The sequence below is a fragment of the Globicephala melas genome, chromosome 8, assembly GCF_963455315.2.
Source record: "Globicephala melas chromosome 8, mGloMel1.2, whole genome shotgun sequence".
Taxonomy (NCBI): domain Eukaryota; kingdom Metazoa; phylum Chordata; class Mammalia; order Artiodactyla; family Delphinidae; genus Globicephala; species Globicephala melas.
The window spans coordinates 87,587,818-87,612,618 of record NC_083321.1 but is presented as its reverse complement, the minus strand read 5'-3'; the positions used below and the strand labels follow the sequence as shown (position 1 = coordinate 87,612,618).

The following is a 24,801-nucleotide window of genomic DNA, read 5'->3' as shown; positions in this document are numbered from 1 at the left end:
TACTCTCTAAATAGCACTGGAACGTTTTAACGTCTCACAGAGCCATTCCAGAACTCCTTCATTCTGAACCTCCCCCGACTCTTGTAGAACGAACTCAAAGAGTGACTGGGACAGAGGTCTGTCAGGAAGGTGGCCTGGACTCTTTACTCCCCTAGGCTCTCTCACTGGACACTTCATAGGCAGGAAGAGAGCAAAAACTAGGAAAGCACCATGGTGCCTGTAGTAGCCTAGTCTCAACCTTGGCTGTACACATCTGGGACAAAGAAAGCGTCCTGTTACCTTAGAAGAAAAAAGGTACTAAACAGATGTTACTTCTATTTCCTGTAGGTAACTGAAGAAAACAGGAACTTGAGTCTGTAGGAACATTAAGAGAAGCACCGAAAGAAGATCAGGTTCATTAAAATTATTATAATAGCATTTATGTAGATGTCTTCTATAACCCTGTCAAAGCACTTAAATATTTTATTTGTAATCATCTGATGTATGGGTTAAGGAAAGCTTTGGAGTCAGGCAAATCTTGGGTTTTCCTCTTAGCTGTGTGATCTCGGGCAAATTACTAATTTCTCAGAGCCTTGGTTTCCTCATTTGCAAAATGCGGACAATGTCTACACTTCACAAAGTTATTATGAGTAACATATACTCACAATAAGTGAGTATATGTAGATAAGTACACTTACATCATAAGTAGATAACATAATAATGCTTTAGGCATACTATTGAAACAAAGCAGGTGCTCAATAAACAGTAGCCACTGAGTAAGCTACTCAACAGAAGAGAAGAATAGCAATTCTTCTTCTTGTTTTACTTATCTGTCTTCTCTATCAGACTAAACTCCTTGAGAGTAGAGAAGGGGGAAATGATATATGTCTGTTCCCCTAGGACTTAGTACGCTGTCAGCACACAGCAGCTGTTCAACAAAGGTTTGCTGAATGAATATGCTGTCATCGTGTCTTTTAAAAGTGTCAGAAGCTGACCTAAGCTCTCCTAAGATAATTTCTTCTTAGTAACCCCATGAGGTATCCTTATTTTAGGAAAGAGTGAGGGTAGAAAGTTAAGTACCTTGCTAGAGGTTACACTAAATTGCAGACTTACCAAGTCTGGCTACAGAGCTCTCACTGTTAACCACCTTTATGTCTTTCTCTGGTACAGTGATATGTAGCTATTTTTGAGCAGGTTAATAATTGTCAGGTTTAAGAAGTGGCAATGGGAAAACACTTAAAAATAAAAGCCTTTTCATTTCTTCACAGGAATCTGGACAATTTGCTTCATTCACAGTCTGCAGCTTTCTGCCTAAAAGCATATAGTGAAATGAGGGGCGAGCAAGAGGGATGAAATACGAGAACGGCAGAGCTATGCAGGATTTTTTTCTTTAATGTTTCTTTAAAAATTTATTTATTATTTATTTGGCTGCTCCAGGTCTTTGTTGCCACGTGTGGGATCTTTAGTTGTGGTATGCGAACTCTTAGTTGCAGCATGTGGGATCTAGTTCCCTGACCAGGGATCAAACCCGGGCTCCCTGCATTGGGAGTGTGGAGTCTTAGCCACTGGACTACCAGGGAAGTCCCAGGATTTCTTTCTTATCGCTATTTATTCATGTGGAATGGTTATTTAATGTTTCATCACACCAACCAAATTCATTGCTTCCTTCATTAAACATTTGAGTGCATACATGTGTCAACCACTGTGCAAACACAGAAGATAGTCTCATAACAACAGAGAATAATCAAAGACCCCACATTATCACCTGACTTTTGAAAAGCATTATGAAAACAGTCACATGGGCATTCCTCTCTATGCTAGACCCAGACCCAGCCTGGCTTTGCTGGAAAGGAAAGTTTAATGTCTAGTTTAATGTCTTCTCAAATGTTCTGATCTACAAGTTAATACCTCAAATGATGGCTGCTATGTCCCTCAGACACTTTTTTGCTTCCTGTTTCTCTGTCATAGAATGTATGCCATGCTATGTTGGATTCACTTTGATAGTTTTAATTTCCAAATAGTTTTACAGAAGAGTTGCAACAATAAAGTGAGAATTCCCTATGCCCTTTATCCAGCTTCCTCCCCTAATGTTAACATTTTACATAACTCTATTAGTAAAATTATCAAAACTAAGAAAGTAACACTGGGCTTCCTTGGTGGCGCAGTGGTTAAGAATCCGCCTGACAGTGCAGGGGACATGGGTTCAAGCCCTGGTCCGGGAAGATCCCACATGCCTCGGAGCAACTAAGCCTGTGCACCACAACTACTGAGCCCGTGCTCTAGAGCCCATAAGCCAAGCTACTGAGCCTGCGCACCACAACTACTGAAGCCCGCACGCACCTACAGCCCTTGCTCTGCAACAAGATAAGCCACCGCAATGAGAAGCCCGTGCACCGCAACGAAGAGTAGCCCCCGCTCGCCGCAACTAGAGAAAGCCTGCGCGCAGCAACGAAGACCCAACACAGTCAAAAAAAAAAAAAAAAATTAATTAATTAAAAAAAAAGTAACACTGATTCAGTACTATTAATTAAACCATGGACTTCATTAAGAGTTCTCCAGTGTTCTCTCTAACGTCCTCTCTCACTGCAGGGTTCCACAATGCACTTAGTTGTCATGACTCCTTAGTCTTCTCTAATTTCTAATAGTTCCTCAGTCTCTCCTTGTCTTTCTTGACCATGACCAGTGCTGGTCAGGTATTTTGTAGACTGTCTCTCAGTTTGGGTTTGCTGGATGTTTTCTCATGATTAGATTAAAATGATTGCTTTTTGGGAAGAACATCACACAGGTGAAGTGCTCTTCTCAGGGCATCATATGATGGGGTGCAGGTATTATGGCTTAATTACTGGTGGAGTTAACCTTGATCTGTGGATTAAGGTGGTGTCTTTTGGGTTACCCCATTATAAAGTTACTATTTTTCCCCTTGAGATTAATAAATAAATATTTTAAAGATATATTGAGTCTATATATACCCTGTTTCTCCTTAAACTTTCACCCATTAATTTAGCATTCGTAGGCAGATCTTGATTGCAGCAACGATTACTGTGATGTTCTAACGGTGAGCTTTCATTTCCCTCATTCCTTCTACAGTTATTAATTACAACTCTTCAAGAGTTGTCCCTTCTTCCTCTCTTATTTATTTACTCATTAAACTATTTGTTTATTTTTTACAATACTGTCATATTATATTCATCATAAGTATTTATTTTATTCTTTGGGTTATAATTCAATACTATTGTTATTTATTTTGATGCTTAAATAGTTCCAGCTTTGGCCACTAGGAGCTAATTCAGGTTGGCTCCTGTATCCTTTCAACATGCCCCCATCCTTATAAAATTTCATTTTAAGTATTTCCTTATCTCTTGGTACCAGATGTTCCAGGCTCATCTTGTACTTTCCTGCCCCATCCCATGAATCAACTGCTTTTCCAAGGAGCCCTGATTCCTTTTTTTTTTTTTTTGTTTTTGCGGTACACGGGCCTCTCACTGTTGTGGCCTCTCCCGTTGCGGAGCACAGGCTCCGGACGCGCAGGCTCAGCGGCCATGGCTCACGGGCCCAGCCGCTCCGCGGCACGTGGGATCCTCCCGGACCGGGGCACGAACCTGCGTCCCCTACATCGGCAGGCGGACTCCCAACCACTGCACCACCAGGGAAGCCCGCCCTGATTCCTTTTACAGAGGAATGGTATTTAGAAACCAAGACTAAGACCTAGATGTACTCACTGCAACTGGGCTGTCACTGAGTCTAGGCCCTGTCATCAAACAGAGGAAATATACATATGAATGCTTATCAGTGTACACACACACACACACACACACACACACACACACACTCCTACATTTGTTTTTGTGCCTGTCTATATGTATATGTATTAAGAAAAAACAATAACCCATGAATTCATACTGATACTTCTCACTCCAATTCAGGGTTCAGACTAGCATTATTTTGATACTATTTTTATTCATACATGATTGACTAAACAACTCTGACAAAATTTTGAAGGTATAAAGAAGTTTTTTTCCTCTGCGGTAATTTGTCATTTGTATGGGAGTAATTGGTGGGAGTAATTGCTTGAACTCTCACTCATAACATACCTTGAATTTGTCAGATCAATCAAGATTTTCAACATTTCTTGAGCACAGTAGGGAAAAGACAAATCTTTCTCAAAGAACCTCTTAGCTTCACAATTTTAAGATACGAAATCATAAGAAGTTTTTGAAACAAAATGACAACTAGTCCTTCAACATGGTGTATGAATTATAATCAAATCCAAAAACCATTTATGTCTTGCCAACTTTGGACTAGGCATTACACACTTGGTATTTTTGTATATATTATCTCATTTAATCATGATGACAGCCCTGTGAGGTATGAATGTCCTTACCTTACAAAGGGGGAAACTGAAAGTAGTTAACCGAATTGCCCAAATATCTACAGCTGCAAGTAGCTTAGCCAGTATTCAAATACAGGGCCTTTGAACTCCAAGCCAGGTGTTCTTTTTTTTTTACTATACCACAGATGTTCTAAGAACGTCACTAGTCAGAGAAGTTGTTTTTATTTTTTTTGTTGTAAGGCCTCATAGTCAGAGAAGTTTAATCCAACTTAAAATTGGAGATAAGGCTGTTATAAACCCAGGAAAAATTCTTTACATTATATAGAGATGAGAGATTTTCTAATTTATCCCTCTGCTAGCAGAAGTCGACAAGTGAGGGCTTTCTCATCTCTACAATATTGAATGCTATGTTAAAAGCATCCTTAATAAATGAATGGGAATAATTAAGATGTTTGCAAAGTAAATGTCAAATATACACTTACATTCATTTTAGAAATCTATATTGATTTTAAGAATGTGTTAAAATAGACACATCTTGTCCTTTTCATGTGAAGATGATTTATGTTCCTATCCCTACAACGCTAAGGCATGTACTCCAAGTTTTTACTTTAACGTTAGTTTTGAGATTTCCTGATATATCCATATTTTCTCACCTGGTTTCTGTGTGGCCTAAAATGTTGATAGAAGAGAGTGTTTGGGGTAGAGTCTCTAACCACATTAATTAGTGTTGACTGACTCATGGAAATCAACTTGGCCTTAAAAGCTGAGTCTTCTAATTACCTCTTATCTAACTAGTAACAGACCATGGATATATTTGAAAACAGTATTAGAACTACTATTATTGTTTTCTGCTTTATATTTTGAAAGTGACTGACCTGAATCTTCATGATAACAAAAATCAATTATTATTACTGTCGTCACTAAATCACATAAATTATCAGTGCCCAATCGTCATTAGCAAAGGGCTAACGTTTTAGGAATAACAGGGCCTTCCTTACACAGAGTAAATAAGCTGATTACTGTCTGATGGGAACAAAGCACATTAGTGAATACTGTCGGAGTGAAATAGATCAAACATTAGCATGCATACAAATCATCTGGGGAACCTGCTAAAATGCAGATTCTGATTCAGTAGGCCGAGGGGTGGGCTTGAGAGTCTGCACTTCTAACAGACATCCCAAGTGATGCTCATGCTGGTCCCCAGACCACTCTTCCAGTAGCCGGGAAATAAAGAATGAAACGGAGGTTTTGAAAAAGATACAGGTGTTAAACAGTTTGTCGCTGTTTATTGTTGCAAAATAATTATAATTACTAAATACTTTCAAGATTTAATATTTAAATAACAAAGACTAAATAGAAGTCGTTAGGTAAACAATTTAAATCATTATTTTAAAAAGGAAAAAAGCAACCAAAACATTGAAAACCAGTCTTCAAGCTAAGAGAAAGTAAATGATTTCTAGGAATCAACACAACCAAGGCAATTTTTAATCTCCAGCAGTGTGTTATAATGTCTAATTTATAATTTTAAAAATCCTCCTACAGAGAAGCAGATGGTTTTAGGGTTAAATTTATCCTTGTTTCTAAAATTACCAGCAGAATTCAGATATCCAGTCTTGCTGAAGAGTTACACATCTTTTGTAGTTATTATAATAGGAACGAAGAAGACAATTATGAGGAAATGAAAGCGGACAAATGAAAGGTAGTAGAGTGTGGAGACGGAGCTGACCCACTGCACAAACTGAATACCGATCAGCCAACGCTGACGTCACTGCATACCTTGTTGCCCACCAGCAAGAGGCCAGCTGCACAGTTTACTTCCAAACACCAGTCACTCCCTCCCTACCTGACAAGAGGACACAAGAACAATCATCACAGTTGAGATGAAATGTGATTCTGCTGACCACTGTGAGACATCTATTTGTTCAATGAGAGAGTTCAGTGAGCTAAGAAGCAAGTAAACGCTCTTCCTCAGCCCAAAATGGAGTGGGGGAGGCGGAGGGAGGTGAAGAGGGGAAACACAAAACAAAAGGAAACAAAACCCTTTGAGCTGTCTTCCATATTCCAGGCTTAATGTGCGGCTAGTGCTAAGTAGGCTTGAAGGATAAAGACAAGGTCTCATTGTGTTTGCTGATGCAAAAGCTCTTTGCACATTTTACATAATACTAGTGGCAGGAGGATAACAAATGGAAGACTTTTAATAAATATTTCACTAACAAAACCTGCTTCAGCCTCTCCCACCCTTTTTCGGTTCCAGGGCACAAAACTAGAATTATATATACAGAAACCCTGTCTCAAGGTCTTCTAATAAGCAGGAAGGTTGTTAGAAGCAGTCATGAGAGATGATGGGCTACTCAGAGATCATAGGTCAATTCAGAAAGGAAGCATTCCTCTTGGGCTAAAGACAAGTGACTTGTGATGCACAGGTCAGATTAATCAGGCTTATATCACATTACTAATTACACTGAAGGTTCCTCCAAGGGGAAAAAAAATTAATTTACATCAAGCAGAGACAATTTAGAATATAAATGATAAACTTTCCTTGTACCTCTGAGATTTGTATTAATAAGGCTTTAAACCTTGGTAATTAAAAAAAAAAGACACGGTGGGGGGGTTATATGGCTATCAAACTTTTCAGAATTTGTTTTCACATGGAATCAATTATACACTGAATACAAATAATAGCTACCTTTTATGAGTGTTTACATGGTGCCAGGAACCTTAATTAACAATTTATTTGGGACTTCCCTGGTGGTCCCTGGTGGGTAAGACTCCATGTTCCCAATGCAGGGGGCCTGGGTTCAATCCCTGGTCGGGGAACTAGATCCCGCATGTATGCCACAACTAAGAGTTCACATGCCACAACTAAGGAGCCCTCATGTCGCAACTAAGAGTCTGCATCCCGCAACTGAGAAGTCCACATGCTGCAACTGAGAAGTCTGCATGCCGAAACTAAGACCCAGCACAGCCAAAATAGATAAGTAAATAAATAAATATATTAAAAAGCAAAACAAAAGCCCCCAATTTATTTAACAAAATCTTAGCTAGCACTAACTATGTACCAGGCACTGTTCTAAGAACTTTGCAAATATTAACTAATAACCACTATGAGATATGAACTTCTGTCATTCCCTCTTAACTGATAAGGAAACTGAGGACAGAGAGGTTAGGTAATGTGTCCAAGGTCATGCAGCTAGTAAGTGCAGTGCCAGGGTTCAAATCCAGGTAGCCTGGCTCTAGAGCCCATAATCTTACCTATGACCTCTCTGTGTCTAACATTATCACTAATCCCTACAATGTTCCTGAGAAATGGATTAATCTCTGTTTAACAGATTTGGAAACCTAGGCTCAGTGAGGTTAATTAATCAGCCCAAGGTCACACAGCTACTAATGGCACAGCCAGAATTTGTACCAGTACTGTCTGATATCAAACTCCACATTCTTTATGAGAAGCCTTGTTTGAATTGTGATATTTTCTGAAAACCTCCTCCGAGTAATTCATACATATTAATTCTTATCTAAGTATTCATTATAAACATTTCAGATTAGGAAAGTTGAAGAATAAAACTAAATGTCCTTCATCTATTTACTCTCAAGTTAATGCCTAAATAGTCATAGTCAAAATAGCGTGGAGGAAACAGTACTGCAATTATCAAAATCAATGAAAGGGACTTCCCTGGTGGTGCAGTGGTTAAGAATCTGCCTGCCAATGCAGGGGACATGGGTTCGAGCCTTGGTCCGGGAAGATCCCACATGCCACAGAGTAACTAAGCCTGTGTGCCACAACTACTGAAGCCCGCGCGCCTAGAGCCCGTGCTCCGCAACAAGAGAAGCTACCACAGTGAGAAGCCCGTGCACCGCAATGAACAGCAGCTCCCGCTTCACTGCAACTAGAGAAAGCCTGCACACAGCAACGAAGACCCAATGCAGCCAAAAATAAATAAATACATTTATATATAAAAAAAAAACTAATGAAAGCCAAAATTTCTTTGCATTCTGCCTCTTACTCTGAATATCCTAACACTCGTATTTTGCGATGGCTGTAGGTCTCATAATTGAGGCGATGAGCACACACAGGTGTGGATGAATTCATGGCCCACCAGTGTCTGACGTTTTTACCCGCTGGAGGAGCATAAACGAGAAGCTGATTGCAAAACCAAGTTTCTGTATTTATTAAAATGAACCACGTCTGATACTTCTATTCCATTTTCTGTCTTATAAAGAGACAAATGTTTTAATTTAAATCTAGTTTTGGTTTGCACTTCTCTTCAACTTCAACATACAAGATGGTTAAAACAGTTCATTTATTCAGCCCATTTAGCAATTAAAGAGATCTTCATAAGCAGAATAAACAGAGATAGTATAATTTGAGAGAATAATTCTGTATTTTATTCTGAGGTTTTGTAATTTTTCCATGGAGCCCCATCTTTCCTACATGTATTAGATTTCTTTAAATTCAAGAAGAATCCTCAGAGATCAGAAGATGATATTTTTAAAGGGAAGCAGGGCCATAAAAAAGTTATAAAAATCTATGGATTAAAACAAATACCCTGGAGAAGTTCTTTTACAGCATTGGAACACATCTAAACTTCTGATGACATGTGGAATCCTCCATGATCTGGCTCTGCCTACCTGTCCAGGCTCTTTTCCTATCATTCCTCACTGGCACTTATGCTCCACTAGCCCTGGTCTGTAGTTTCCCTACACACTTTGAGTTCTCTGGGCTGCCTGCCTTTGCATGTGCTGATCCATTTGCCTAGAGCTGCCATCCCTACCTCACCCCCTCAACAAACTCTCCTCCTTTCTCCTTCTCTCCCCCAATCCCACCACAAATGCCTCCTTCTTAATCAAGTCTTAGCTAATAATTTCCCTGATTCTTCCAGGCAAGTTAGTCGTCCTCCCAGCCTCATAGCCTGTATGACAGTTATCTTTTTATGTTATATTTACTTAAAGGTCTGGTTCTGGATTAACTCCTTAAGGTAAGAGCAGAGTTGAGTGTTTTTGTATTGCTGTTGTTTTTGTCTTGAAATATTTGAATCTCCAGGATTTAGCCCAGGAGCATAGTAGATACTTAATAAACATTTGCTAAAATTTGGGGTAAATGGTGGTGAGGATGACAGTGAAAAAAATGTGGGCAATAAGAAATTTGAACACTTAGCTATACTGCGTGTACATGTATGTGTGTGTGTGTGTGTATCTACTTGTGAGATATGGAATTAAGGACACTAAATGTATAAATATAGAATGATGGAACCCAAAATTCAGTTAGTGAGTACTCCTTGAGGAATAACTGAAAAACAATGTTTAGAAAATACAACATGGTGCAGTGGAAGAAGCCAGATACTGTGGTCAGAGAGATCTAGGCTTGAATTCCAGGTCTGCTACTTGTTATCTGAACTGCCTTAGGAAGTTATTTAATCTCTTTGTGTTTCAGTTTTTTCATCTGAAAACAGAGTACCTGCAAATAATGAAGGCTCAATAAATGTTAGCTGTGATACTAGCTTAACCAGAGAGAACAACTTTAGGTCTCTGAGATTTTATCTGTCTTCTAGATAAAAATTAGAAGGCCTTGAATTTCAGATATTCAAAAATAAAAATAGCAAAAACAAACAAATAATTAGATTTCACATAATGACAGAAATACTGGGTTTATCTACCTATACTATAGGCTAGAATTATAGAAGACATTATTACAGCCAGGCAAAACTTGGTTATAACCTTAATGGAATGTTCTGCATATTTTGTTTGCAAGGTTTTTTGATGTTCTATTTTGACACTGTAATTCCTATAGCATATGACTCCCACCTCTAACCTTTCTTTCTCTGCCTGAAATGACTCCCAGAACTCCTTTAAGGTATTGTTTTTGGTGCAAGTTTTGTTTTGGCAATAAAGGAATGTAAAGGTGAAGCAGGGGTTTCCCCTTCTTTCTACAGAGTAAAGAACTTCAAAAAAACAAGAGTCCTCTCTGAGAAGGACAATTTTAGGGCAGCTGATGCTTTCAAGGAGAAGTAAACAAAAAATTACAGTGAAGTGCACTACAGAAAGTTTGCAAAAAGGAGTGAAATGAATGAGACCAATGGAAGGGCCAAAAGAAGAAGGAAAACTGGGAGAAATGAACACACATTATAAATTACAGAAACACTAATACTGTATTTTTAAAACAAAAAAGATAAATCAGTATAAATCTTCATATATAATGGGAATGTAGCAAATTAACTTAAAAAACAGTCTTATTCAGGCAATTCCATTAGGAAAAAAAAAAAAATCACAGACTACAGAATGAAAAATCCATTACTTCCCTGAAACAAATGTGACATTGGCGTTTAAAATTAATTATTAAAATTAAAGTAAGTAAAAGTTAAAGTAAGTAAAAATTATTTGCCTTCTCTAAAATGCCCAAGTTGAAAATGAATGATAAATGGCATAGAAATAAACCAGTTAAATGTACAAATCAGAGGCTTTTCACTTATATTTTATACCACAGTGCAGCAAACTAAGGCAGTTGTTTTCTCCCTAAACTTAGTGAGTCCAGTGAGTATCCAACCTAGCTAGTCAACCACTTCTTGGTCAGCTTCTCTCATGTGGATGCCTCTGTCCCTCTTTAATACCCTAAGACAAAACACCACCGCTTACAACTTTGCTAAGCTTTTGCTCTGTGCCCCTTATTTTCTTCCAAACCCTAACCAGAATAAATCTCTCTCTCTCCTTCCCACACCTACAACCTCTACTGCTGTACTCTAGCACACACCCACATTTTCTTAATTGGAATACTGCATTAGGTTCCTGATTAGTCTTCCTGTCTTCAGTCTCACCCCCATCTCCCACCTATCTTCACTCTGTGGACAGAGAGACATCTTTCTAACATGCAAATCTAATCATCTTGTCCCAGTCCCACTTCATCTCCATCCCCGCCTTAAAATTTCCAATAGGCTATGCTCCCTATTACCTACAGACTAAACTCTAAAATCTTTTTCATGGCCTTCAAGACCTTCATATTCTGATCTTCGCCTACCTGCTCTTCCTGTATCAATCCCCCATAACTACAGATCTTACATTTAACTAATATTGAGCAATGGTTCCCCACCATTACAATTTCAATCTCTTTCTCTCTCTTGTACCTGTGGTTATTTACATAGTTCACCTGTCCTACTTCTGTTTACCTCCCTGGCAAGCTTCTAACTCATCTCTCAAGCCTAGTTCAAAGAGTTCCTTCTTTGTGCAGCTTCCTGACTTCTCAGATAGACTGATGTTCCTACATCTATATTCCTATTGCACTCTGTACATATATTTTTTGGCAACTATTATATTGTATTTTCATTATTCTTATTTCCGCACCAGACTTTTAAGATCACAGGAAATGACTTTTTGATTTGTATCCTTAGTACCTAGCATAGCACAGTACCTGACACATAAATATTTATTGACTGAATGAGAGTTTTGACCATGTGAAAAAGGAAACTTGGAATATAAAATATTTATAAAAGATTTTGCGAATTGTGAAAAGGGTAGGAGGAAAACTAGCAAAATAATCCTTAGTCACCATGTTATAAATCAAAACCCTATTGTATCAGAAGAAGGCAAGGTGCTTCTCATTCTACTGCCGTTACCTCCTTTGTCATTCTTCTGTCTACAATCTCTTTGCAGCCACCAGTCATAATTAAGAGAGCAGGGTAGAGCACCAGCAACCTATGCTACTCCTCCAGCCCTATCAGCCCCTCCAATCATCACACACTCAGTGGAGTGCCACAAAGGGGCCTGAACACAAATCAGACTGAGGATACAAATCAGACCCCAGTCGTAGTCCTGCCACAGTGTGCGTTGATAAGGAACTTATTTCCCTTACTTTTCATTATTACACATAGGACTAAGGAAATGAATAAAATACATTCTGAGAGAGCTTGATGTCATGGGTGGAGGCTCCTGAATCTCTGCCTGAAGGTCTGTTTCTGCACCCTGAGTGCCACGGCTCATATCTGATCACGTTAGAGCCAGCTGTGTCCCAGTTACCTGCTATTTTGATATTCATGTTGTTATCCAGCAGAAGATTTTCAGCCTTGAGGTCACGGTGCACAATCTTCCGACCATGACAGTAATCAACAGCAGACAGGATTTGCCAGAATTTGCGCCTCGCCTCAGACTCATTTAACCGGCCGTGGTTAGCAAGGTAGTCTGTAAAAGAAGAAAGAATTGAGAATTATTCACACACACCAAAAAACCCCACTATTAGTATTCAGGATTCTTTTTTTTCCTCTCAAAAAGTGCTTTTTAGCATCTCAAAATTAGTTAATAACAATAACAATAAAAGAATGAATGAAAGGAAATACAGCACACAGAGACTCAAGTTCAAGGTCTTGGCTAAGTGCCTTTTCCTCTCTGTGCCTCAACTTCCTCAATCATAAAATGAGAGGGTTGGTCCTTTTTTTTTTAATTGATGTATAGTAGATGTACAATATCATGTAAGTTACAGGTGTACAATATAGTAATCCACAATTTCTAAAGGTTATACTCCATTTATAGTTAGCCTATAAAATATAGGCTATATTCCCCGTGTTGTACAATATATCCTGGTAGATTGTTTTATACCTAATAGTCTGTATCTCTTAATCCTGTTACCCCTATATTGCCCCTCCCTCCTTCCCTCTCCCCACTGGTAATCACTACTTTGTTCCCTATATCTGAGTCTGCTTCTTTTTTGTTATATTCACTAGTTTCTTGTATTTTTTAGATTCCACATATAAGTGATATCATACAGTAAACAAACAACAAAAAGAGTTCTTTTAATAATGAGAGTTAGTGTTCAAGTAAAACGCTGTTTTCCAAGTTCCTTGCCCTGAGAAAAGTAATTCTAATCATATTTTCACTGGAGCCCAGATACGTGGAGAGAGCCCAAGACCAGACAATAGCAACTGGCATAATATCCACAGTACAATTCAAAATGCTTTTTTAGGTTAAGAGATACAAACTATCATGTATAAAATAAACAAGCAACCAGGATATATTGTACAGCACAGGGAAATATAGTCAATATTTTGTAATAACTTTAAATGGGGTAAATCTGTAAAAATACTGAATCAATATGTTGTAAACCTGCAATAATCATATTATAAATCAACTATACTTCAATTAAAAAAATGTCTTTTAAAGCCCAAACACTCTCTCTGTTCTTTGTTGAAAAATTTATTGAATATTTTTCCTAACCACATTTTAAAAATAAAATTTATTTAAAACAAAGAACATGAATAAATTCTGACATCTCATCAGAAGAGGGATATCTTTCCTTTAAACAACCATTCATGAAGTTATTGTACAAACCACCTGTAAAAGGAGATACGATGGTCCCTGAAAGTAACTTAAATAATTCTCACCCTGTTCTCCTAATCAGTGGAGCAATTCTGATATACCCCAAAACATGCAGACTTGTTCTCAAAACCATGTTCTTTAAAGAAATATACTGTGCAAGATACATTAGCTATTTTTGTGCTATGTTATAATATCTATTAAAGCAGTTTATTTGAAAATTAATTCTGTATGAATTAATTCTGTATGAATTCAATAAAACTAAAAACAATTTATTCAAGTTTTACCTGAAGATCTAAAAGCCCTCTGAAATGGTCTTTTGAGGGAAAGGGGGTCAACATAAACCTTGAAACGCTTTCCTATTTAAGATTATTTTATGAAGTTAGGAACTGTATGAATGAATGAATATTTATAGTCACCTTCACATATTTTCTGCTCCAGGCTTTGGTTTTACTAGTTTTTAAATTCCATGCCTTGGCTCATGCCATCCTCAATATTTATTATAAAATTTACTAACATTTGTAAAGTACTTTACAGTTTATAAAGCATGTTCATGTCACAGTATCTCACTTAATCTTCCTAAAAGCCCTCTATGATAACTACTACTCTAATTCCCATTTTGTAGATGAGGAAACTGAAGATCAGAGTCATTAAGTAATCTGGCTGAATTCAGACAACTGGTAAGTGAATGGCTGATCTGGAACTAGAAACTTTGAAAAAAACTGTTTTAAAACTGTAACAAGCTTCTTTACTAGACTCCTACTGAAATCCTAACTATCCTTCCAAAACCCTGCTCAAATGCCACTTTGCCCTAAAACAGTCCCTCATCACTCAGGTAGTAATCTCTTTCCTCTGAACTCCTTATCACTTATACCACACTGCCTCACACTTTAATTATCTGTATATGTATCATAATATCTCAATGTGCGTGCACATCTGGGTGCACATGCAGACACAAACAGCCCTAATTCTAACACTCTGTGTATAAGAAAATAAAAGATACCATCATTTAAGCTTCCTGAGGATAGGGGCCATGTCATTCTCTTCTGCACTCCCCACACTGCTTAGCACTATGCACAAAACAGCACAAGTGAAGTACTTACTAAATACTTGTCTGACTAGTGTCTTAATATGGATGGTATCATGAAACGCTCCAAAAACAGTATTATAAAAGTGTGGAGTAGGAGTGCTATACTCTACATGTTATAGGCTTTAAATGTAACTGAACATTTTGTATATTTTTCTATATCTGCTAGTATCACAAACCAAGATGATCAGCTCGTCACAACTCCCCATTGCCTTTACAGAGCACACACAGTAGCCATTCATACTTGTGAAGGGGAAAAAAGGATCACTTAAGAACTAATATGTAGACTTTTCAGCCAAAATGTCCAAACTGTTATCAGAGCGACTATGTCTAAGTAAACTGGCAAGTAAACAGTGTGCTTTCTATTCAAAAGAGTAAACCAGAGCCTCATTTCTATACTGGATGAGCTGGGAAATCTAATAAAGGATTGGATCCTTGGGCAAACAGAAATTCCCAAGGGGAATGCAATACGTTTTCTGTAAGGGATTATATTTTGGCTAGCTAGTAATATCTTTCCTAATATTCCACACAAATGCTACTTAAACTGTATCTATCATTAAATGAGACAATTTTTTCACAAATGATTGACTTCTCCAAATAGACAAAATTTCTTCCTGTTGAAAATTCTGCATCAATGGGTCAATGGGAAAGATTTTTGAGATTTCGACAACACAGAGAAACCTAACAGATCCAATGTGAACAAGTACAAGTTAATACATGTGGAAAAATAACCTGAACTATTGCCTACAAAATGAGTCTTGGGAAGCACAGTAGAATCTACAGTAATTGTTTTTTGAAGCGATCAGTCCAAACTGGAACCGCTACAGCCAAGGGGGTGAAAAAGCTTTGAAGCCTGGCAGGAAGGGGACTGTCTGAAAAACAAAGGTGTGGTATATCTGAACCTAAAATTACCGTTTGAAGCTACAGTCATCACATGTCAATAAGCCTGTAACACACAGTGAGAAAAATGACAACATCCATGTTCCAGAGATTAAGAGACCAACTATTTAAAGAGATGGTATTTTCACTTCTTAAGTGAAAATCTCAGCAAGTATTTAAGCATATCTATGATCTTCCCCACTCTTTGATTTCTGCAGTGTAAACATCCTCCAAAACTATACTATTTGCTGAGAGATGAGAAAGTAACTGAGGCAAAAACCTGTGGCTGCAAATTACATCAGTTTAGGTTTAGTATATCATCCCCATTGAGGGGCACTGTTATCAATCCAAGCTCAAATTAATGCACAAGGTCTAAAGAGAACATGCAAAAAGCACACATTTCACATTAAAAAACTACTTAATTATGGTAACAGAAAAAACTTATATACTATACATAGAGAATCTGAAAGATGTTACCAGAAAACTACTAGAGCTAATCAATGAATTTGGTAAAGTTGCAGGATACAAAATTCATGCACAGAAATCTCTTGCATTCCTATACACTAATGATGAAAAATCTGAAAGAGAAATTAAGGAAACACTTTCATTTACCATTACAACAAAAAGAATAAAATACCTAGGAATAAACCTACCTAAGGAGACAAAAGACCTGTATGCAGAAAACTATAAGACATTGATGAAAGAAATTAAAGTTGATACAAACAGATGGAGAGATATACCATGTTCTTGAATTGGAAGAATAAACATTGTGAAAATGACTATACTACCCAAACCAATCTACAGATTCAATGCAATCCCTATCAAACTACCAATGGCATTTTTCACAGAACTAGAACAAAAAATTTCACAATTTGTATGGAAACACAAAAGACCCTGAACAGCCAAAGGATCTTGAGAAAGAAAAACGGAGCTGGAGGAATCAGGCTCCCAGACTTCTGATGATATTACAAAGCTACAGTAATCAAGACAATATGGTACTGGCACAAAAACAGAAATACCGATCAATGGAACAGGATAGAATGCCCAGAGATAAACCCACACACATATGGTCACCTTATCTTTGATAAAGGAGGCAAGAATATACAGTGGAGAAAAGACAGCCTCTTCAATAAGTGGTGCTGGGAAAACTGGACAGCTACATGTAAAAGAATGAAATTAGAACACTTCCTAACACCATACACAAAAATAAACTCAAAATGGATTAAAGACCTAAATGTAAGGCCAGACACTATAAAAACTCTTAGAGGAAAACATAGGCAGAACACTCTATGACATAAATCACAGCAAGATCCTTTTTGACCCACCTCCTCCTAGAGAAATGGAAATAAAAATAAACAAATGGGACCTAATGAAACTTAAAAGCTTTTGCACAGCAAAGGAAACCATAAACAAGATGAAAAGACAACCCTCAGAATGGGAGAAAATATTTGCAAATGAAGCAACTGACAAAGGATTAATCTCCAAAATTTACAAGCAGCTCATGCAGCTCAATATCAGCAAAACAAACAACCCAATCCAAAAATGCGCAGAAGACCTAAACAGACATTTCTCCAAAGAAGATATACAGATTGCCAACAAACACATAAAGGATGTTCAACATCACTAGTCATTAGAGAAATGCAAATCAAAACTACAAGATATCACCTCACATCGGTCAGAAGGGCCATCATCAAAAAATCTACAAACAATAAATGCTGGAGAGGGTGTGGAGAAAAGGGAACCCTCTTGTACTGTTGGTGAGAATGTAAATTGATATAGCCACTGTGGAGAACAGTATGGAGGTTCCTTAAAAAACTAAAAATAGAACTACCATATGACCCAGCAATCCCACTACTGGGCATACACCCCGAGAAAACCATAATTCAAAAAGAGTCATGTACCACAATGTTCACTGCAGCACTATTTACAATAGCCAGGTCATGGAAGCAACCCAAATGCCCATTGACTGGACGACTGGATAAAGAAGATGTGGCACATATATACAATGGAATATTACTCAGCCATAAAAAGAAATGAAATTGAGTTATTTGCAGTGAGGTGGATGGACCTAGAGACTGTCATACAGAGTGAAGTAAGTCAGAAAGAGAAAAACCAATACTGTACGCTAACACATATATATGGAATCTAAAGAAAAAAAAAGTTCTGAAGAATCTCGGGGCAGGACAGGAATAAAGACACAGATGTAGAGAATGGACTTGAGGACATGGGGCGGTGGAAGCGTAAGCTGGGACGAAGTGAGAGAGTGGCAATGGACATATATACACTACCAAATGTAAAACAGATAGCTAGTGGGAAGCAGCTGCGTGGCACAGGGAGATCAGCTCGGTGCTTTATGTCCACCTAGAGGGGTGGTATAGGGAGGGTGGGAGGGAGATGCAAGAGGGAGGAGAAATGGGGATAAATGTATATGTATAGCTAATTCACTTTGTTATACAGAAGAAACTAACACCATTGTAAAGCAATTATACTCCAATAAAGATGTTAAAAAAAAAAACCTTATGAGTGTAATAGCAATTCTCTATAATAATTGCCTATGTGTGTATTTTTGATGACTGGATACAGTTTAAAAAATTCTTCTTTCCTATGTTTACATTTGTTCTGATTGTTAAGTGAAATTTAATTTTATGTTTGTTGGTTTTAATAAGAAAACTCTTTAAGGCTATATTTTGTATGTCCTCCCCCACCCCCCAATTTTGCTCTTACGGTAACTGATTTTTATTGTATTTTTACAAAAACCATGGTCTGTGACAGACAGGCCAATCAAAAAAATTGGTGTTTCAATACTGATAATTTGAGAAATACTGATAATTTGAGAAATACTGGGATAGACAAGTAAACAGGCAATTATAATAAACTGTGATAAAGGCTAGCACAGGAATAAATATATCCTAATAAGTATTTCTGCATTTTAAATTTAAAATTTTTTATTATAGAAGTTTCAAACATAAATGAAAGTAGAGAAAATATTGGGTCGGCCAAAAAGTGTCTTCGGTTTTTAAGTAAAAATAAAAGAGACATTTTTCATTTTTACCAAGAAGTTTATTGAACAATGTATTCACCCTTCTGTTCTACTACCTTCTGCCGTTTTTCAGACAAGTTCATAATTCTATCTTCCCAAAACTTTTTATCTCTTTGAGCAAAGAACTGTTCCAGGTGCCTTTTACAGTCTTCCAGGGAATTGAAATTTTTTCCATTAAGAGAATTTTGTAAAGACCTAAATAAATGGAAATCCAAGGTGCAACATCTGGTGAATATGGCGGATGAATCAGAACTTCCCAGCCAAGCTGTAAGTTTTTGCCAAAGAAACACGTGGTCTTGCATTATCCTGATGGAAGATTATGCATTTTCTGTTGACTAATTCCGGACGCTTTTCGTTGAGTGCTGCCTTCGGTTGGTCTAATTGGGAGCAGTACTTGTTGGAATTAATCATTTGGTTTTCCGGAAGGAGCTCATAATAGAGGACTCCCTTCCAATCCCACCATATACACATCACCTTCTTTGGACGAAGACTGGCCTTTGGTATGGTTGGTGGTGGTTCATTTCGTTTGCCCCATGATCTCTTCCATTTCACATTATTATTATTTTTTAATTATTATTTTTTTTTGTGGTACGCGGGCCTCTCACTGCTGTGGCCTCTCCCGTTGCGGAGCACAGGCTCCGGACGCGCAGGCTCTGCGGCCATGGCTCACGGGCCCAGCCGCTCCGCTGCACGTGGGATCTTCCCGGACCGGGGCACGAACCCGTGTCCCCTGCATCGGCAGGCAGACTCTCAACCACTGTGCCACCAGGGAAGCCCCCCATTTCACATTATTGTAGTGTCCACTTTTCATAGCCCGTCACAATTTGTTTTAAAAAAGGAACGTTTTCATTACGTTTAAGTAGAGAATTGCATGTGGATATACGGTCCAGAAGGTTTTTTTGCTTAACTTATGTGGAACCCAAATATCAAAGTGATTAACATAACCAAGCTGGTGAAAATGATTTTTAGAGCTTGATTTGGATCTTTTGAGTACGTCAGCTATCTCCCGCGTGGTACAATATTGATTGTTCCCAATTAATGTCTCAATTTGTTCACTATCAACTTCAACTGGTCTACCTGACTGTGGAGCATCGTCCAGTGAGAAATCTCTAGCACGAGACTTCGCAAACCACTTTTGACACGTTCGATCAGTCACAGCACCTCCTCTGTACACTGCACAAATCTTTTTTTGCATTTCGGCTGCGTTTTTACCTTTCTTGAAATAATAAAGCATATGCTGAAAATGTTGCTTTTTTTCTTCCATCTTTAATATTAAAATGGCTACACAAAAATTCGCCAATTTTGATAAGTCTTTTTAAAATGCACGCTGATGTGACAACTGTCACATACAATCTAACAAAATTGTTTTGAATGAAGTTAAGGACAACTAAGTGCTTCCAGAGCCATCTTACGGAAAAAACCAAATGAACCTTTTGGCCAACCCAATAATATAATGAATCCTCCAGATTTAAAAGTTATCAACATTTTGCCATGCTTGCTTCATTTATCCTTTTTTCCTTCCTTTTCTTCCTTCTTCCCTCTCTCCTTTCCTTCCTTCTTCTTTTTTGTTGTAGTAACCTAAGGCAAATCATTTTGTTTCACCCTAAATACTTTTTACGTATCTCTAAAATAAATGGCATTTTCTTACACAACCACAGTACCATTATCACACCTAACAAAATGAACAACTCTTTTAATACCATCTAATATGCAGTTTGAATTCAAATCTCCCCAGCTGGTTTATTTGAGTCAGGATCCAAATAAGATGTATATTTTGTATTTGCTTATTTTGTCTTTGCAATCCTTTTATTCTGGAACAGCCCCCCACTGACACCCCCACCTTCCTTTTTTTTTCCCCATGCTACTGACTTCTTAAAGAAACTGGGTCAGCTGTCCTATAGAATTTCTGGATTTGTCCTTTGCTTCCTCATGATATTATTTAACATATTCTTCTATCTTCCGTATTTCCTATAATTTGGAATTCAAGTATAAAGTATAGAATAGATTCAGGTTTAATTTTTTTTGGAGGGTGGCGAGAATATGTCATAGGCGCATCTACTTGGATAAATATAATGTGGTTCTCCTGCTTTTAGGAATGCTAAGATTGATCAGTGAGTTCGGGGGTGGGGGAGTGGTAATACCTTGATCCTTCAATTAAAGATTCTCGTCACTTTTCCTTGTAATATGGCCCTCAAGCTCCAGTGTACATCAGAACCCTTAGTGGGTTTGTTACAACAAATTACTGGGACCTACCTTCAGAGTTCCTGATAAAGTAGGTGTTGGAAAGGGCCCAGAAATTCATATATTTTTAAGAGGTGCACAGGGGAAGCTTAAGATATTGGAACAGGGGCCACACTGAGACCACAGCACTAATATTAATATTTATTGGTACCTTAATCAATTATTTCATTGGGGTTACGAAATTGTGAGTTTCTAATTTTGTTTTATTCCTGCTACATTTATTAGATGAAATTCTTCTGCTGTCAGTAAGGGCTATTTAGTTATCCTGAAATACAACTAAAACAGATCAAGAAGTATGAATGCTTAATTCTTCCTCATTAAGTAACAATTTTCAGAGTAAGAGGATGGCACACTAGCTACTTCCAATGATAACTAGTAAGATTTGTGTTTATTTTTTAGCTTGCTTTTTTTTCTCTCTCTCTTATGATTCTCTAAAGTATCATAATGACTGCATGGATTTTTACATGTTCTACTATTTCAATCAACTACAGTCATCGCTCGTTTTGATGCTCAAATTTTCCCATCTTTGACCAGTGGGAACCCCTTTATACTGTTTTTTTTTTTTAAAACATGACCACAGAAATAATGCCTTTGTTGCCTTCTGGCATAATAAAAATGTCTGACGCTTATCTTGAATACTTCCTGCCCCCAACCAGGAATCAGTAATTTTTTTCAAGAAGCCTTGGTTGTTTTTACTGGGGAATGGTATCTGGGTGCTCAAGGCACTTTCTACTACTGGGTTGGTACTGTTTCTAAGCCTTTTCAGGGACAGACTAGGAAATAAGTGAGAAAAAAAAAATAAATGAATTCATTCCCTTTCAAATTTGGCATTATAGGAATTAGTTTTCTTTGATTTTTATATTTGTATTTCTTTTTCTCTTACATAAAAGATCCTGGTTCTTAACATTAACATAAATTACTTGCTTTATCCTACAATACATGAAATAGTTTCAAAATAGCTATACTAATACTACTACTAACAAGAAAATTACTGATGAAGTTGAAAAGCTAACATTTCTTTGCAGCTCTTTTTATCTTGACATTATATTGTCCTAAGAATATACTGTTTTATCTAAATACTACCTTTTAAAGTTACTTAAAAGCTAGTTCTGTGTGTTGTGTTGCTAACATGATATAAAGATAGTATATTTATGTGTTTGTTTACAAATATTAGGGGTTATCTTTCTTTCTCCTGTTTGATTTAACCTTATTTTTTGATCATGTAAAATACTTACCTGTTGTTTAATATGATGCTGAAGTTAAAACTATGTAATAAGGGACTTCCCTGATGGCACAGTGGTTAAGAATCCGCCTGCCAATGCAGGGGACACGGGTTCAAGTCCTGGCCCGGGGAAGATCCCACATGCCACGGAGCAACTAAGCCCGTGAGCCACAACTACTGAGCCTGCATGCCACAACTACTGAGCCTGTGTGCAACAACTAGTGACGCCCGCGCACCTAGAGCTCATGCTCCACAACAAGAGAAGCCACTGCAACGAGAAGCCCGCACACTGCAAGGAAGAGTAGCCCCCCGCTCACTGCAACTAGAGAAAGCCCGTGCGCAGCAACCAAGACCCAATACAGCCAAAAATAAATAACAAACAATGTAATAAGATATAGTCTGAGAAGACTTGCTTCCATCCCTGTTTCCTTCCTCTGCCTATAGGTAACTGTTTTTATTAGTGTTTGGTTTACCCTTTCTGTGTTTCATTTTATATGTGAAAATATGTACATATATCTCACACAAAAACGTTTATCCCTTCTTTTCTCCACTTCGTAGCATTATATAGAAATCTTCCACATTCCTTTTACAGCATTGCAGATACTTTTAGTATTTAATAGTACGGTGTTAAGATTGAAGGCTCAGGAGTCAGGCTGCCTGGGTTCAAATTCTGTCTTTACGAACTTGCTAACTATGTGAACTTAAGCAAATTACTTAACCTCCCAAAACCTTCATTTGGTAATCCAAAAAGGGGAATAATAATAGAATCCACCTCACGTAAAGATTAAATGAAAAAAAAGCAATTAAAAAAGAAAAAAACCTTTTCATGGTGCCTTGACACACACAAGTGCTCAAAACATTAGCTGCTATTATTTCAACTATGATTATTACTATTGTTGTTGTTATTATATTTTCAGGGGTTGACTCAGGCTACCTTCCTTTTCTAACTACTATCTACCCATTAGCCCCTTATGATATGTTTCACACTCCACCAACATTGCTCTAAAGTTCCTGGCAACTTCCCTAGGCTAAAGCCAATTACCTTTCCTCAGTTCTCATCTTTTATGACCTTTCAATTATATTTTATACTTAACTGGTTTCCAAAATAAACATCTCTCCCTGTTCGATTCCGTGTCTGTCTGGTTTTCCTCCATCTCTTTCACTAACTGGCTCTTCTTTCTCTTCTAACAACATAAAACTATCATAGTATAGTTCTGGCTTTTTGCTTTTCTTTTCCTATACTCCTTCCCTCTTAGAATTAACTCTCACCTTCCTGTGGGTAATCTTTGATCTGCTTTATTCTTAGCTGGATGATTTTAGTTTTCTTTCATACTCTTCTCATTCATTGCCTGTCTCAGGGATACCTCTTCAGTCACTCCAGTCAAAATATGTCTTAACATCTGGCCTGGAACTTTCTGGTCACAGACTCTATTGAGAATCTAATGAAAATTATACTTACATACAAACACACACATAAAATTTTATTTGCAATTTCAAGGGGGTCTATAAAATCTTAAGTTTAATCAAGGTTAGGAAATTCTTCCTTGGAGGATTTCATTCCCTGATTAGAAATTTTATAAAAATAACCTCCAGATCCGCCAAGCACATCTGACCTTTCAGCAGCTACTCTATTGTGTATTTAAACAGATTTTTCTTTCTGCTACTGCAGTGCTATCAAGACTGAGCTCATCCTTCTTTTTATAAACTTCATTACCACCTTCTAAGTCACTATAACTATCATCTTACAGTCACTCAACCTCAAAAATTCAAGAGTCATCTTCTACCAACCCCTGAATTAAGTATAGCTGAAGCCCCAATAAGTAGGTTTCAAGATTTAAATGGTATAATTAATCAGTGTTTTCATATTGCTTTTATAGATTGTAAGTCTAGATTTCAGAGCACAGTGTGTGACATAATAAATGCTCAGTAAATCTTAGTTGCTCTCAATATCATCAACATCAACATCATCATCATCATTATCACCACCACCACCACCACCACATGGCATCCCTTATCTTTCCCCAGGGATAAGGAGCAGTTTTCCCAGCCTCTTATCAAAGTGGAGAAACCCAGCCAGCTGACTCTTCTCAAATTTCAGGAATGTCAGAATCTTTGAATGACTACCTTTAAGCTTAATGCTCTTCGGCCAGAAATTATTAGCATCCCTTCAAGCTGGAGCTGAGTAACAGTCCAAAAGATTAATACTTTATGCAATTAAATATTTAATGTTATGTTAAAAAGATTTAATTTGTAATTTCATCAATCTAATCTGGGAGTAAAGTAAAAAGGCTGATGCCAATTTAATATTTTATGCTTAAATAGCCTGAAAAAAACACCCCACCTCAGATAATTAAATCCCAGTCAGAGGTTCCTAACCCACAAATTTACAAAGACTTCACATTTCTAACTACTAAATTTGAAGAGAGATCGTGTTTTCAGGAATGTGACCATTATGAATCCTGAAGCTCCAGTAAGGTAATCAAAATTGGTTCATTTGTTCTCTTCAAAATACTTGGAAGATCCATAGTTTTCCATCCCAAAATTCAAATCTCTATTCATCTTTTTCTCTAACATTTCTTTCCTCTAATCAGTACAAAATATTACTATAAAATAAAACTCTATCTCACTGTAGATCAAGACTCTAGTCTTTGTCAATTTAGCCTGTGCTGGTTCTAACCAACTACTCTTGGAAAAAATATAATTAAGAAAGTAAAGGTCCATTAAATAAA

The 24,801-nt window shown here is 37.4% G+C and overlaps 1 protein-coding gene across 3 annotated transcripts in view; it reads right to left on the bottom strand.

Annotated features, from left to right (window-relative positions):
* SIK2 (salt inducible kinase 2) overlaps window positions 1-24,801 on the bottom strand; it is a 126,724-nt gene that overhangs the window by 30,342 nt on the left and 71,581 nt on the right. For all 3 annotated transcript variants that reach the window (XM_030836685.2, XM_030836691.2, XM_030836718.2), the window contains exon 4: window positions 12,314-12,475. In XM_030836685.2, the coding sequence (XP_030692545.1) occupies window positions 12,314-12,475 (162 nt within the window). The remainder of the gene's footprint in view (window positions 1-12,313; window positions 12,476-24,801) is intronic.